The sequence below is a fragment of the Trachypithecus francoisi genome, unplaced genomic scaffold (assembly GCF_009764315.1).
Source record: "Trachypithecus francoisi isolate TF-2019V2 unplaced genomic scaffold, Tfra_2.0 Lachesis_group2, whole genome shotgun sequence".
Lineage (NCBI taxonomy): Eukaryota > Metazoa > Chordata > Mammalia > Primates > Cercopithecidae > Trachypithecus > Trachypithecus francoisi.
In genome coordinates, this window is record NW_022681465.1 from 26,888,237 (window position 1) to 26,905,140 (window position 16,904).

Here is a 16,904-nt window from a genome sequence, read left to right on the forward strand (position 1 = left end):
AAAAACCTTTCAGCAATACTAGCACATCTTAACCTTGGGCCTAACTGCTTTGAAGAGAGGCATGCTGTCTACTGACCATTCCTTATAGCACTTGGGGTTTCTTGCAGAATTTTTGTGTTCTTAGGACTTAACTTTGCTTAAAATTAAAAAACCTTACTTAAGGTACAATGTCGGGACAACTTATTTTGTTGAAGTTGTTGGGAAATAAAATGATTATTAGCCATTTAGTTGACTTTGATATGATACATTAAAAGATTTGTTGAAATCTTCTTAAGTGCCAGACTTTGTTCCAGGTGCCCTGTTAATGCAAATCGTAATGGTCCCTGTTCCCACAACGTTCACTAGCTTTATGAAGAAGACAAAATATACATATTTGTATTGTGAGGCTGAATTAAGTACCTTTCCTGTTCTATGTAGGTTACCTGAAAGCCACAAAGAAAGAGTTTCTCTGAGAACTTGGTACTACCCACAGCAAATAAAACATCTATATGCAGCTAAGGCACAGATCTTAAAGCACATGTGCTGACATTTTAGCAAACCTTTTTATCTTGTTTTCAAGTTCATAGAAGTTTGGAAGGAGCACATTAGGTGTAAATGTGTTTGTTCTGCAGGTATGCTAGGGAGTTCATGGGATTACAATATCCTGATATTAAGGAAAAAGACCAGAAAGTGACAAAAGGCAGGCACAAGTCAAAAATCATAGTCTTCTTGGCCTTATTAATGAAATTAAGCAGACAATTATATTTGGACATAATCCATTCGTATCACTGTATGACATTACAGTTCAGTGTTAATAGTGGTAAAAGTTCCAAAATATTTAGATTATGTCAGATAACAAAATATTTAAAATTTCACTTTTTCCTAGGCTCCATATAGTTGAGTTTCTTATGGCTATGATAAATGACAGGAAGAACAAACTAACAAGTACCTTGGGGAATTATGGAATGAGAGATTGCTTTTGGTTGGTTTTATGTTTCCATAGCTTATTTCTGCCTAGGATTTGTATATAAATTTTGTCTATAATTTCATTCTGTATATGAAGTTTCTTTAGCTCACAATTGAGTGTGTACAGTGTAACATTTGAGTAACAATGGCATGATCTTGGCTCACTGCAACCTCCGCCTCCTGAGTTCAAGTGATTCTCCTGCCTCAACCTCCTGAGTAGCTGGGACTACAGGTGTGCACCACCATGCCTGGCTAATTTTATTTCTCTTTCTTTTTTATTTATTTATTTATTTCAAAGTCTTGCTCTAGTTGCCAAGGCTGGAGTGCAATGGCACCATCTCAGCTCACCGCAACCTCCGCCTCCCAGGTTCAAGCGATTCTCCTGCCTCAGCCTCCTGAGTAGCTGGGATTACAGGCGCCCGCCACCACGCCCAGCTAATTTTGTATTTTTAGTGGAGACGAGATTTCTCCATGTTGCTTAGGCTGGTCTCAAACTCCCAACCTCAGGTGATCCACCTGCCTCAGCCTCCCAAAGTGCTGGGATTACAGGCGTGAGCTACCGCACCCGGCCCTATATTCTTTAATGTCAGTGGTGACCTCCTGATTTCCACATCCGTTTGTCTTTTCTCAGTACCCATTTCCTTTGATTTCTCTGCACTATTATGAAAAATAATTGCAATGTTAAAGAAGCAGCTGTGTTGTAGTGAGCTGCACTGAGTAAACAAGAAGTCTAGTTCATTAAATAATTGAAAATCAAGATAAGTGATTTTATACAGGAAGGTCTTGAAAGAAATAGAGTCTGATCTGAGCCTGGAAGTGGAGAAAAGGTGAAGTGATTGTAAAGATGTTCCTGATGGCAAGACGAATGGTTGTAGTGAAAGTTCACACTGTTTGAAATAGAGCATTCATGAGTTGGATGCAAGAAAGTACTGGGATCAGATAGCAGTAAATTATAAGTGCTATTCAATGACATTTAACTTTTTATTCTATAGGCCACTATTTCCAAAGTGGGTGAAATATATTAAGTGGTACACAGGCAATGTTTTTCATTTTAATCATTATGTATTCATGTTAATGGAAAGTAAAATATAGGTAGCACATCAAATCCAGGACTTAATGGCTGTTGCTTATCCTAACTAAATGTATTTGAGTTTAAAAAAAAAATGTTAAAAAAAGATTTGCTAACAGTTATTGGTGGCTCATTATTTATCAGGCATTGTTAAAATGTTTTATATATATTAACTCATATACCCTTTACATGAACCCAGCGAACTATTAAATACTGTTGAGGCTATAAAGGCATAGAGAGGTTTTCATAGCTAATAAGTGGTGGATTCAAATCCAGGCAAACTGACTTCAGGACCTGTATTCTGAACTATCATACCTTAAGACAGAGGGTAAATGTGCAACTGCTGCAAAAATTGTGAGAGTGATAGGCAAATGGCTTGTTTGTGAAACTAAAGCAGTAGCATTAGGGAAAAAGAGCTGTTGAAGGTTTTTTGGAGTAATACTGTAAACATACTGTTTGATATGTAAATTGAAGTGATGGTAGTATTCGGAATGCATTTTGAGGGAGTGGAATTAAATTTAGGAGCACCAATTAATAATTGACTATATAGGTCTAATTTGGAGAAAAGCATTTGAACCAGGGTTTTACATTTTAGGAGAAACGGAGAAAAAGGAGCTAGACTGTAAGAGCCATTGTGCAGAGAAAGAATGGAAAGTAAGAAAGGATTTGAATGTGGGGAGTTTGTGAAAAGTCAAAAAATAAGTGTTTCCAGAATGAGAGCATGGTGATAACATTAAAAGATAACAAATCAAGAGAGGGATTCATCTGACAGATGAATTTTATAATAGAATTTTTGACAAGGAAGGTGAAAAATCTTAAAATGCTTAGAGGGTAGTAAGTGATAGGAAAAGCTTAGTGTAGTGGTTGGGTCTGACTGGGGATATACATTTAAAAGTTGTCTCCTTAGCATTGAGGGTTAGGTATCATGAGTAATACTGATGGGCCTGGGGTCTGGAAACTTTTTCTTAAAGGAGCAGATGGTAAATATTTTAGGCTTTGGTGACTAAGAGACAGAATTAAAGATAAACATGTAAAAACCATTTTTAGCTCACAAACCATTAAAAAACAGACAGCAGAGCCAGGTCTGAACCCAAGCCTGTAGTAGTTTGCCAATCTATAACATAGGCTTATTGATTATTGATCATAGACTTTCCTCTTGTATTGAAGTTTAGAGATATTCCATGAGTTATTTGATTAATATGGAAAAGTGGGGACTTTTTTACATTACCTCTTTGGACAGGATCATATTCTGAGTGAAAATTTTTTTTTTTTAAATGAGCTTCTCTTTTATATATGTTAGGAATTGCCACAAATTTATGTAGAAATCTTACCCTAATTGTTAAAGACATATTACAATAGGAGTTGGTAATGTAGCTTTGAATTTTATAAGGTTCTTAGTCAAGGAAACTTAGCTGAATAAGCTCCTTTAAAACTAATTTCTGTGTTGGATTTTTACACTTACGTAAGTCTAGAAATTGTTTATATTAGATTATTCTTTGATTCACAGAAAATTGTACAGAATACAAGGAACTTTGGCTTAGACCCAGCTGAAAGAACACCTTTTAGTTGCTATGCCTAGGTTTTATAGCTTTCCTTCTCTTGGATGTTAGTGCCCTGCCATCCATTGTTTACTGGAAATTGGCAATTGATTTTATATTTTTGCTTCTATTAAACTTCTCAGAGCTTAGATTAGTGCTGCTGTTTGTTGATAGCATCTTGATCTTTGAGTATATCTGTTAATAAAAGAAATCACTAACTGCATATTAATGACATAATCATCATCATTTTAAAATATAATTTCCTACCAATTATCACTTCCTTTCAAAAATGTAAACTAAAATTGTTGTTTTTGATTTTCCAAGTCAAGTGAACATAGAGAAATCTTTGAGGAGATTCTTAACCAGAATGGTTGGTATGGTTGGAGGGGGCATTTAAGACTTATTTTCAACACTGATAAGTAATATTTTAGCCTTTGGTAGTTATAAGATGACTAATCCTTTAAAAACTAAGAGTAGTTAAATGTAACCAAGTTAACTAAAGCTAAGTGTAAAAAAGTAATTTTCTGTGCTTTTTTTTTTTTTTTTTTTTTGAGAGGGAGTTTCACTCCTATTGCCCAGGCTGGAGTACGATGACGCAATCTCGGCTTACCACAACCTCTACCTCCCAAGTTCAAGTGGTTCTTCTGCCTCAGCTTCCTGAGTAGCTGGGATTACAGGCATGCACCACCACGCCCGGCTAATTTTGTATTGTTAGTAGAGACGGGGTTTCTCTATGTTGGTCAGGCTGCTCTCGAACTCCCGACCTCAGGTGATCCGCCCTCCTCAGCCTCCCAAAGTGCTGGGATTATAGGCATGAGCCACCATGCCCGGCCTGAACTGAAACTTACTTCGTATTCACAGTCCTACCTAAGGACAGTAAAGCTTTGCCAGTACTGCTTTTTATGCATTTGAATGTCACTTCTTTAAAAGTTCTTTGGGGAAAAAGGAAGGAAAAAGACAGTTAACTTTTTATTACATGGTAATAGTAGAAATTTATTCATAGAAAATATGTCATTAGTTGTCACTATATAATTTGAAAGTTGTTATAATCATATTAGATATGCAGTAAGTCTACTTACATTTATTCCAGGTAGCATTTAAGATTACCAAATTGTACCTAAAAGTTTATTTAGAAATATGTCTAAAATATGACAAGCCCCTATCTAGGTACCATGGATGTAGTGAAAGAAAAAGTAAAGTGATATGTTCCATAACTTGCCATGTGCCATATTCTTTTCAGAGAGTCACACTGCTGCATGCATTTATTGTTTAATAGTCTAAAGATTGAATTAACACCTAACGAAGCATGTGTGGCATCAGCACTCCACTCTATACCATGATGTCTGGTGTGTTAGTTCATCCGTGCATTGCTATAAACAAACACCTGAGACTGGGTAATTTATAAAGAAAAGAGGTTTAATTGGCTCACAGTTCAGCAACTGTACAGGAAGCATAGTGGCTTCTGCTTCTAGGGGGGCCTCAGGAATCTTCCAATCATGGTGGAAGGCAGAGGAGGAACAAGACTTCTCACTTGGCAGGAGCAGGTGCAAGAAAGAGTGAGGGGGGAGGTGCCACACACTTTTAAACAACCAGATCTGGTGAAAACTCAGTCACTATCACAAGAACAGTACCAAGGGGATAATGCTAAACTCTTCATGAAGGATCCACCCCCATGATCCAGTAACCTCCCACCAGGCCCCATCTCCAACATTTCAGATTACAGTTCAACATGAGATTTGGTGGGAACACAGATCCAAACTGTATCATCTAGTTAATACCCCAAATGATAAAAATAACTGAACACATAATGATAGTTTATTTCTCTTCTGATTTGCAGTTCTGAATGCAGTGATGGGGAATGGTCTGCTTCTTTGCCTCATCGATTTTCTGGTACAGAAAAAGATCAGTCCTCAAGTGATGAAAGCTGGGAGACTCTGCCAGGAAAAGATGAGAATGAACCTGAGCTACAGAGTGATAGCAGTGGCCCTGAAGAAGAAAACCAAGAATTATCTCTTCAGGAAGGGTATGCTGAGAACAGTGAGATTTATTTTTCTGTATATTGTACAAGAGTGGTATATATCACATTCAAATGTTGGATATGCCGTTAATTGTATTTATAAGCCTTATGTAGAACCAATAGGACCCCCTGATTTTTTTCATTATGCTTTTGGTATTTTAAAAAGAACAATTAAGTTGAAAACACTGATAATTTCAGTATCCTCTATTAAGACACAATGTATGTCTCCACTTTGCTTTAATAAGAGAAGTTGGGCACCTAAAATGTCATTTTGGTTAAGTTAGGAATGGGTAAATTAGTACTGTCATTGCTTAAGGGAGAAAGGACAGCCTCAAGAGGGAAATCAGTGATTCATTCACAGAAATGGAGAAAGTTAGTTGCAAAAACTAGTGTTCATAATCTTGTCTAATTGCATTGTATGATCTCTCCAAAATATCAGTGATTGATGGTTAACATTTTTGTTCTTTACTCATTTTAATGGGAAAGCTCTAGTACTATAAGGGTTGTCAGACATACCATGAAGGACTAGATAATAAATATTCATGGCTTTGTGTCCAGTCTGTGTTGCAGCTACTCACCTCTACTCTTGCAGTATAAAAGTAGCCATAGACAAGATGTAAATGAATGGGTGTAGCTGTCTTCCAACCTTTTATTATTTTATGGGTTTCTAGCAAGAATGTTTGTTGAATTTTATTAAAGTCTTTTTAGCATCAATGAAAATTATCATGATGATTTTTCACTTTTGCCCTGATCATGAGGAATTATTCTATAATTAGATTTGCTAATATTCAACTTCCCTTGCTCCTTGAAATAAACCAAATCTGATCACAGTCATGGTTTATTGTTATTTTAATGAGCTGCTGGATTCTAATATTTTACATGGGATTTTTATATTGAGATTCCTAGATGCAAATTGTCTTTTAGTTTTTTGTTTCAATATCAGTTTGGTACTTGCTTTGCTAAAAGAATGTTTATGCTTTTCTTTTTCTTTTTCTGTCCTTTGCATCTGTTGCTTAGTTTACTTATTCCTTTAAAGTTTGTTGAACTTGTGAAACCATGTTTTATTGTAGGAGAATATCTTTTTGATGATAATTTTTTCTATGATAATTGATCCTAATTCTTAGTCTCTCATGGGAACTATTTTGGTAAATTATGTTTTTTTGTTTTTTTTTTTTTAGGAAAAGAACTTTTTCAGTCTAGACTAATAGTAAAACTTGTACTTCTCGAAGCATATACATTTTCAGCTTGAGATTAATCCTATAAGAAAATCTAGAAATAAAATATATAGAAAAATCTATAAAGAAAGAAATTCACAAACATAATTGGTTTTGACAGTGTTAGGTTGAGGTGGCACTTTTTTCTTCTTCATGAGATGTACACACACACACACACACACATATATATATATATAGAGAGAGAGAGAGAGAGAGAGAGAGAGAGTCTTGCTCTCTGTTGCCCAGGCCGTAGTGCAGTGGTAACGATCTCGGCTCACTGCAACCTCCATCTCCCAGGTTCGGGTGATTCTCCTGCCTCAGCCTGCTGAGTAGCTGGGACTACAGGTACCCACCATCATGCCTGGCTAATTTTTGTATTTTTAGTAGAGACGGGGTTTCACCATGTTGGCCAGGCTGGTCTTGAACTCCTGACCTCAGGTGATCTGCCTGCCTTGGCCTCCCAAAGGGCTGGGATTACAGGCGTGAGCCACCACGCGTGGCCTCATGATTTTATATTTGATTGCCTTTAATCACTGTTAGTTTAGTTTACTAAGTATAAATTATTCATATGTCATTTGCGTTAGTAGTTATTCACTCAGCAAATATTTATTGAGCATTTACTTTGTGCCAGGCATTGTTTTGGATATTAGAGTTGTATCAGTAAACAAGACAAATAACATTCCTTCATGAAGCTTACATTGTCGTAGGAAAGGCAGATGATCACCAAGATACAAACCCAGTACATTACACACTGTGATGATTACTGTGAAAGGAATAAAACGGTAATGTGAAAGAAGGTAAATAATGAAGATATTAATTAGAGTGGTCAGGGACGACGTCTCTTTGGAATTGACTTTTGAGCTGAGTTCTTAAAGATGAGAATTAGGGTTCAGAAAGAACTTTCTATGCAAAAGAAAAAGCAAGAGCAGAGATATTGAATGTTGGTAATTTAAGAAGCCCAGTTTTTTAAAATTAGTCTTTTACGTTATTATAGTGCCAAATTATGGTTTTACTTACACATTTTTCATCCTTAGACTTGCTCTTAGAGCTAGCAGCCTTGTTTTGATGAATCTATGATTACATATTTACTTTTTCTAACCTAGATTTTATTTAAAGCCATTATAACCAGCTTCCTTTTTGAACTTCTAAAGATCTTCTATACACATAAAAGCATATATGTGTACATATTCCATTTCATTTTTTTATACGGCCGGTAGCACATTGTGTAGACATGTGTGTACACCTTGCTTTTGTTATTTGTTTTGTTTATAGATCTGTATATTAGATTGTTTAATATTCATGCATGTAGATTTCCTTTATTCTTTTTAAAAATGTGCATAAATGTCTTCTTTTGAGAAATGTCTGTTCATATCCTTTGCCCACTTTTTGATGGGGTTGTTTTTTTCTTGTATATTTGTTTGAGTTCTTTGTAGATTCTGGATATTAGCCGTTTGTCGGATGAGTAGATTGCAAAAATTTTCTCCCATTCTGTAGGTTGCCTGTTCACTCTGATGGTAGTTTCTTTTGCTGTGCAGAAGCTCTTTAGTTTAACATGAAAAAATGCTCATCATCACTCGCCATCAGAGAAATGCAAATCAAAACCACAATGAGCTACCATCTCACACCAGTTAGAATGGCAATCATTCAAAAGTCAGGAAACAACAGGTGTTGGAGAGGATGTGGAGAAATAGGAACACTTTTACACTGTTGGTGGGATTGTAAACTAGTTCAACCATTATGGAAAACTAGATCCTCAAGGATCTAGAACTAGATGTACCATATGACCCAGCCATCCCACTACTGGGTATATACCCAAAGGATTATAAATCATGCTGCTGTAAAGACACATGCACACGTATGTTTATTGCGGCACTATTCACAATAGCAAAGACTTGGAATCAACCCAAATGTCCATCTGTGACAGACTGGATTAAGAAAATGTGGCACATATACACCATGGAATACTATGCAGCCATAAAAAAAGGATAAGTTTGCATCCTTTGTAGGGACATGGATGCAGCTGGAAACCATCATTCTTAGCAAACTATCACAAGAACAGAAAACCAAACACCGCATGTTCTCACTCATAGGTGGGAACTGAACAATGAGATGACTTGGACTCGGGAAGGGGAACATCACACATCGGGGCCTATCATGGGGAGGGGGGAGGGGGGAGGGATTGCATTGGGAGTTATACCTGATATAAATGATGAATTGATGGGTGCTGACGAGTTGATGGGTGCAGCACGCCAACATGGCACAAGTATACATATGTAACAAACCTGCACGTTATGCACATGTACCCTAGAACTTAAAGTGTAATAAAAAAAAAAAAAATCTGCATAGAACTACCTTGTTTTGCTTAAAGTCACAGTTTCTAAGAAGCTGTCTATAAAGTTAAGTGAGGACTTACTGTATAATGCTACATGGGTATACCAGTTTCATTTGGTGGACAGTTTTGGTTATTGTAAGTAATGCTGAAGAAAAAAAAAACACATTGCACATACTTGTTTAGGAGAAATAACTGGAAGCCAAACCACTAGGTCAGTGAGTATGCATAAACCTAATCTATAGCTATTGCCAGGTTTCCCTACAAAGAACTTAAATTTGTCACTTTCTTACCAACACTATATGGGTTGCCTTTCTTCAAAGTTTCACCAACACACAGGATATTATCAGAATTTTTTATTTTTGCTATTAGTTGAAACCTAGTTGTTTTAATTTGCATTTTGCTTATTATAAATGAGGCAGAGCGTCTCTTTATATATTTAAGGGCTATTTGAATTTCCTTTTCTGCCAACCAAATATAACCTTTGCCTCCTTTCTGTTGATATATATTGATGTTTTTCTTATGGTTTGTTTTTACATTTTAAGCTTCTATTTATTAAGGAAAAGCCCTTTATCTCTCTTGTATTATAGTTCACTTTTCTCAATTTGAGTTTTGTGTCCAAATTTTTGGTGTTTTGACTTTCCATGAGTGTTTTCTTTAATGTGAATGTTGTAGAATTTATCATTCTGTTTGTGACTTCAGGGTTTTATATCATGCTTAGAACGACACTGAAATTTTTGTAAAATTTTCTCTCAAGACTCTCTGGTACTCATTGTTTAAGTGAGGGTGGGGGTGCATATACACATGTACTTCAAAAAAGTATAGCTAAAGTTTATTTAAGGGATTTAACCTCCCTCCCTGCAGGCTAATACGCAGTTGTTCCAATATATTTTGTTGTTGAGTCCTTTTTTGTTTTTTGAGACAGAGTCTCTCTCTGTTGCCCAGGCTGGAGTGCAGTGGTGTGATCTTAGCTCACTGCAACTTCTGCCTTCTGAGTTCAAGTGATTCTCATGCCTCAGCTTCCTGAGTAGCTGAAATTAGGCATTCACCCAGCTAATTTTTTGTACTTTTAGTAGAGACAGCGTTTCACTATGTTGTCCAAGCTGGTCTCAAACTCCTGGCCTCAAGTGATCTGCCTGCCTCGGACTCCCAAAGTGCTGGGATTATAGGGGTGAGCCACTGCACCTAGCCTATGGAGTCCTTTTTTTTCTTCCTGTTTTGAAATGCTTCCTTTATCTCCTCCTTATTTTCTTGATGTGTACCATTGATTTGTGTGTCTCTGTTCCTGTTTAGTTAGTTTCTATTAGGAGTAGACTGACAGTAAACAAATAAGAAAATGTTAAGCAAAAATAAATTTTATAATTTAAATACGCAGAGTTATGTGGTAGTCAGTAACTGGAGAGCTGTTTAAACTGAATATTCAAGACAGGCCTCCCTGAGTAGGTGACTTATAATCTGACATGAATATCAGAAAGAAAGTAGCAAGGTAAACATTCAGTGCAAGAACATTTTAGGTAGAGGAAATGGCCCCAAGGTAGAAATGATCTCCATGTGTTGCAAAAGTAGAAAGAACAGTAGGAGCCTAGTAGCTGGGGGAAGAGTGATGAGAGATGCTGTTGGAGAAGTGGGCTGAGCAGAAAGAATGTATTATGTAAGGATTTGAAGGCCAGGTTAAGGAATTCAGATTTTAACTGTGAAGGGAAAGTACTCAAGAGCAGTGTTTTAAAATTCAAATAGTCAGGGATGGATTTTTCTTATGTTTCTGCTACAGAAGGAGAAAACAGAGCATAGATAATTTGTAAAATAAATATGTTCCTATGTAATTAGGAACTATTTCTGTATACATATGACCCTATAACTAATTTCTTTCCTTTTTTACATAATTCTGCAGTTAAGGAAGACAGTTTTTTAGATTTATAAAAGTACCAAGAGCTTAGAACTCAACATAATCCACTTGCATGGAATAGAATTAAAGACAATGTTATGGTATGTTTTAAAATAATATTTTTTTCTTCCTTTAAAATGTTTGTACTAGGGAACAGACATCCTTGGAAGAGGGAGAAATTCCTTGGTTACAGTACAATGAAGTCAATGAAAGCAGCAGTGATGAGGGAAATGAACCTGCCAATGAATTTGCACAGCCAGCTTTCATGTTGGATGGTAACAATAACCTGGAGGATGACTCCAGTGTGAGTGAAGACTTAGATGTGGATTGGAGGTATGTAGCATGATTTTATTAGGATGCTTAATTAGACTCTTTGAGTTGAATGAGTTCATGATTCTATATTATGAAAATTAAATCTCTGCTAGCTAAGAAATATTCTAATTTTTCCCATCTGTTAGTTCTCCTCTTCTTCAAAGCTCATTTCAAATGTTCCTTCCTACTTGGACCCTTTCCTACTTCCTCCAGTGAGTGACCTCTTCCTTTGACCTTTAGCTCTCTTGAAGCTCACCTTATATCCTAGTTACTTATACACATTTTTTGAGTTTTAGATTTCTGACTTTTAAAATTTTGCTTTGTATGCCCTGTAGCACTTAGCATAATTCTTTCAAAAATAGCTTCTTAATGAATACCACTTGAATTTTAAAACCTGTGGTTGAATCAGAAAACTGTAAGAATAGTTTTCCTTCCCTGTTCTTCCTTTTCCTTCTCTGTATGTAAAATATGGAAGATAAAATATTACTTTCCAGGAGATGTTGAAAGCATTTAATTTACTTTATGCTTGACAAAGAATAGTCAGCTTCAAATGAAAGTAACATATAAGTGAATTGTGTTGTGGAATTGTTACTACTTATGATACAATGCTCAGAATTTAACTGTTTTGGTTTGTAGTGTCTTTAAAGTGTGTAATAGTCCACTGAAAGCAGGTAGCTATTGAGATGTAGAAAGGGTGTCCTAACTGATCCCCTTTTTTTTACTTTTTCTAGGGCAAAAAAGATATCTTGATGTACTCACCCTTGTTTCTTTCTCTGTACAAATATATTTTTAAGAATTTGTGTTTTTCCAGTTAAAATTCCTTCACAGAAAATTCAGAAAAATAAATAAGAAAAAACTCAGGTATATCTCCTGAATCTCTTCAGGTTTCCGGAACATATGTTTTAAGCCCTCTTTTGTGTCTTTAATTTCTCTTTCTGTGTGTGCTAGCTACTTCTCTGTACTTCTCCAGATTGTTCCAGATGGGAAACTGAACATCTTGAGATCTTCCTTGCCCTTTCCTATTCTTACTTCCCAAGGGGGGAAAAATGTGTGGAGAACAGACTTTTATCACCATTTTGGGGAAGTAGAAATGGTATTTCATTACAGCCATGCAATTTGTAATTCTACCTTAAACATTCTCATACTTTAAAACACATTTTCTGGCTTCCCATACGTTATGGAGAATAAGCCGCTTTACCTAGTCCCAATCTTGCTGATCTTGATGCTTCTCTCTTTTCCTTCCTCTCTGTCTCCCCATTGCCTTTTTACTGCACTCCTTATTAATTCGGAAGTCTTCTGTCTCCATTATGCAAAGTAATTCCTCAAAGTGTTCAGCAGTTGAAAGAATCATCTGTTTAGCATCATCTATGCATGTTGGGAGACAATTATGGTTTCATATGAAGGAATTTTTTCTGTTGCACATTTTCAAGACTCTAAAAATAATTCTTTACAGCTCTGTTATGAAGATGCTCTTTCCTATAGGGGCACTAAGATTTAACGGATTATTGACTCATTGAAATAGTGCAGTGAGCTTTTTCTTCCCCATCCTGCATAAAAGTTTTTCTATACTTCTGGTTTTTCCGTTAGGACAAATAATTGAAAGTGACATTACTGAGATACGTAGTATTTTTTAAGGTATGGATACATATTTCCAAATAACTTTCAAAAAGGTTGTTTTACCTAAAAATTTGAAAGAACAATGGAAGTTTTTGCTGAATATAATTTGTTTGTTTGAGATGGAGTCTCGTTCTGTTGCCCAGGCTGGAATGCAGTGGTGTGATCTCGGCTCACTGCAACCTCCGCCTCTCAGGTTCAAGTGATTTTCTTGCCCCAGCCTCCCAAGTAGCTGGAATTACAGGCGCCTGCCACCACAGCCAGCTAATTTTTATATTTTCAGTACAGACAGGGTTTCACATTGTTGCCCAGGCTGGTCTCAAACTCCTGACCTCAAGTAATCTGCCCTCCTTGGCCTCCCAAAGTGCTGGGATTACAGGTGTGAGCCACCATGCCCAGCCTCTGAATATAATTTGAACTTAAATTTGAGAAACTATTACTTTAGGTTCTAGTTCACTGATGATCTTTCTAGACATGGCTGTTGTGTTAAGGTTTTAGAAACCTTACTAATGGTCCAAAAATGTACAGAGCTTCAAAGTAGTTTTTTTTTTTTTTTTTTTTAATTATAGAAACATTTTAGCATTAATTTTAAGACACAAATTTTGAAGGTTGCTCTGTGTGCATACCTCATTATTTGCTTATATGATACTACATTAATGTATGTGGCAATGTCTAAAGGTTGGTAAGGTGAAAATGTGGTTTCATTTCCATATTAAAATAGCATGCTATGGGTAAAGCCATGGCAAAGAGCAGCAGTTCTTGTCTCTAAAGTCAAACTTTGGCACACGTGTTTTCATTTCACCACTGCTTAGGAAAAAAGTGAAGCCTTTTGGTTCGTTAATTTAGTTTAAAGGAAAATGGAAAAACTCCTCTATCAAGTTTGTTTACTTGTTTTCATTGAAGTTGCATTAGTGTTCAGAATACTCAAGAGTACCTGATAGCTTGGTGTGGTAGGAAGTGACACAGAGAAATCATTGTTTCAGATACCGACACATCCCAACTCTACCATTTGTTTATTCTTTGATAACTCCTTAACTTCTCTGTCTTCCTGTAAGAAATTGAGTTCTTATTAACCTAATAAGATTGTGAGAAGTTAATTCTGTGTGGATATAACTGTGGTTTAATAGAATTTTTAAATATTTTGATATAATTTTAGACTTACAGAAAAGTGGCAAAAATAGTACAAAAATCCTCATATATCCTTCACTAAGATTTCCTAAATGCTAACATTTTAAAACCACGTTTGTGTTACCATTCTCTTTCCTTTGTTTATACTTATAGTAAGGTTTTTTTCTGACCCACTTATGAGTAAGTTGCAGGCGTGGTGTCTTTTTCTTTACTTGTAAATAATCTAGAATGAATTTCCAAATCCAAGACCATTTTCTTACATAACACAGTAAAATTGTCAAAGTCAGCAAATTAATGCTGATACAATATCATCTAATCTACAGACCTTATTTAGATGTTCGTAGTTGTTCCACCAGTGCCATTAGAGAAATTTTTTTCTGGTCTAATCTTTGTATTAGATTTTTCGTTGTATTTAGTTAACGAGTTTCTTTAGTCTCTTTTAATGTGGACATTTCCTTTGTCTTTGTTTTTCGTTGCCCTGAGATTTTTAAAAAGTACAGGTCATTTATTTTTTAGAATATCCCTTAGGGTGTATTTGTCTGTCATGAATAGATTTGAGTTGTGAATTTTTAGCAGAAACACCCTAGAAGTGATGTTTTGTCCTTTGCAGTACATATCAGAAAATACATGGTGTCAAATCAACCCATTACTGGTGATACAAAATCTGATTTGGTTATGGTGTTATCTGTCAGATTTCTTTGCAGTTGTCATTTATCCTTTTATACAGCTGACCCTTGAACAACACAGGGGTTAGGGGTGCTGATCCCTGTGCACTAGAAAATCCAAGCATAACTTTTGACTCTTCAGAAGGTTAATTACTGATAGTCCACTGTTGACCAGAAGCCTTATGATAAAGTAAACAGTTGATTGCCACATGTTTTGTATGTGATACATATTACATACTGTATTCTTACATAAAGCAAGCTAGAGAAAAGAAAATGTTAAGAAAATCATAAAAAGAGAAAATATATTCTTCATTAAGTGGAAGTAGGTCATCATAAAGGTCTTCATCCTTGCTGTCTTCATGTTGAGTAGTAAGCTGAAGAGGAAGAGGAGGGATTGGTCTTGTTATCTCAGAGGTGGCAGAGGTGTAAAAAAAAACTGAGGTTAAGGGTACCCACCTATACCCACCTCAAGCCCCTGTTGTTTAGGGGTCAACTGTAGTCAGTAGGCTTCTAGCGTGAAGATACTTTGAGACTGTAAATAACATGTTTCTTCTTAAACTGTCAAATTTCCATCCACTAGTTTTAGCACCTATTAGTGGTTCTTTCTGAAACAATTTTTTGTTTTTTTGTTTTCTGTTTTATGTTTTTTTTTTTTTTTTGAGACAGGGTCCCATTCTGTCACCCAGGGCTGTAGTGCAGTGGTGCAAACTTGACTCACTGCAACCTCTGCTTCCCAGGCTTAAGTGATTCTCCAGCCTCAGCCTCGCGTGTAGCTGGGACTACAGGCATGAGCTACCAATGCCTGGCTAATATTTGTATTTTTTGTAGATGTAGGCTTTCGCCATGTTGCCCAGGCTGGTCTTGAACTCCTGAGCTCAAAGTGATTCGCCCACCTTGACCTCCCAAAGTGCTGGGATTACAGCCACCACACCCGGCCTGAAACAGTTACTACCATGGTGACTGCCAAGTACATGATCTTAGAATTTTTAACTGATTATTTGTAGTGGGCCAAATTACAACTGGATATTATGCTTTGAATGTCTAGATTTGCTTAGCCTGGAGAAGAAAAGAATTATTGGGAGATAGTTGTCTTCAGTCGTTTGAAGGGTTGTTTTGCAAAGAGAAGGAAGACACAATTTATGTTGTTTCAGCAGGCAGAATTACAGCAACAGAGCAAAAGTTGCAAGTAGGAACCCTTAATATGTTTTAAATTCGTAGTAGTGCTATCCCGCCCTGGTACATACCACCTTAGAAAGCAGTGTATTTTCTGTGTGGAAGGAATGTTTCTTCTGTTTCTTGAATGTCTACTATGGTGCCATCCCTGTGCCAGGCACCTTTGCACACCTACTATGTCTTACGGACTTCAGGGCTCTCTCTTTGTACTACATGTTACTGCTAGATGAGGGAGTTTCAGTATTTCAAGGGTGGATGGATTCAGTAATTCTTAATATTAATTCCAAAATCTGTGATTATATGAGCATGTCTGTTGCTTTGTATCACGTGATACTTGATTTCCAGATACTGCTAAACTATAACATATTCTTTTTAAGAACCATTTCTGTGTCTCTCAGCAATAGATGGGTAATTTTAATTATGGCACATGGGTTGACATCAAAATGATTTTTGAGCTGGTTGTTTGTGGATGTTTAGGACTATGATATTCAAATATGATAGGATATGGAAGTCAACAAGTTTGTCTTTAGACAAAATAAGCTCAGTTTTGGATCTCTTGGACTTAAGAGGTGGTAGGAATACATCTACTCAAAGTGCCCCACAGACAACTAGAAATGTAGGTCAGGAGCTTCAGGGGAGTATAGGAATTAGGTAGAGATTTAGGAATTACCTGCAGAGAGGATAATTGAAAATGGGCTTGAATATATTAATAATTTCCAAGGGAGCCAGATTAGAGAGAAGAGGACCAAGGACATGCTTACGGTTTTCAAATTTTGAAATACTTAGTATTTCCAAGACTAGAGGAAAGGGAGGAATCTCGATGTGTTCAGGGGTAGAGGAAGGAGAATAGGACCAAAGTGAGACATGTTTTCCTTCTAGGAGCTTAACGGTTTTTTAGAGAAAATTATAATAAAAATGAGCAGTTAGGAGCTAGATATTTTTCAAGCTGTATAATAATGGAGGTGGCCTAATCTTAGAAGAGGAGATGATAGATTAATGAGAAAGGCTTGAAATA

The 16,904-nt window shown here is 36.3% G+C and overlaps 1 protein-coding gene across 2 annotated transcripts in view; it reads left to right on the top strand.

The window, feature by feature from the left end:
- Positions 1-16,904, top strand: part of PJA2 (praja ring finger ubiquitin ligase 2) — a 74,643-nt gene that overhangs the window by 37,045 nt on the left and 20,694 nt on the right. For both annotated transcript variants that reach the window (XM_033178960.1, XM_033178961.1), the window contains 2 exons: positions 5,390-5,575; positions 11,148-11,330. In XM_033178960.1, the coding sequence (XP_033034851.1) occupies positions 5,390-5,575; positions 11,148-11,330 (369 nt within the window). The remainder of the gene's footprint in view (positions 1-5,389; positions 5,576-11,147; positions 11,331-16,904) is intronic.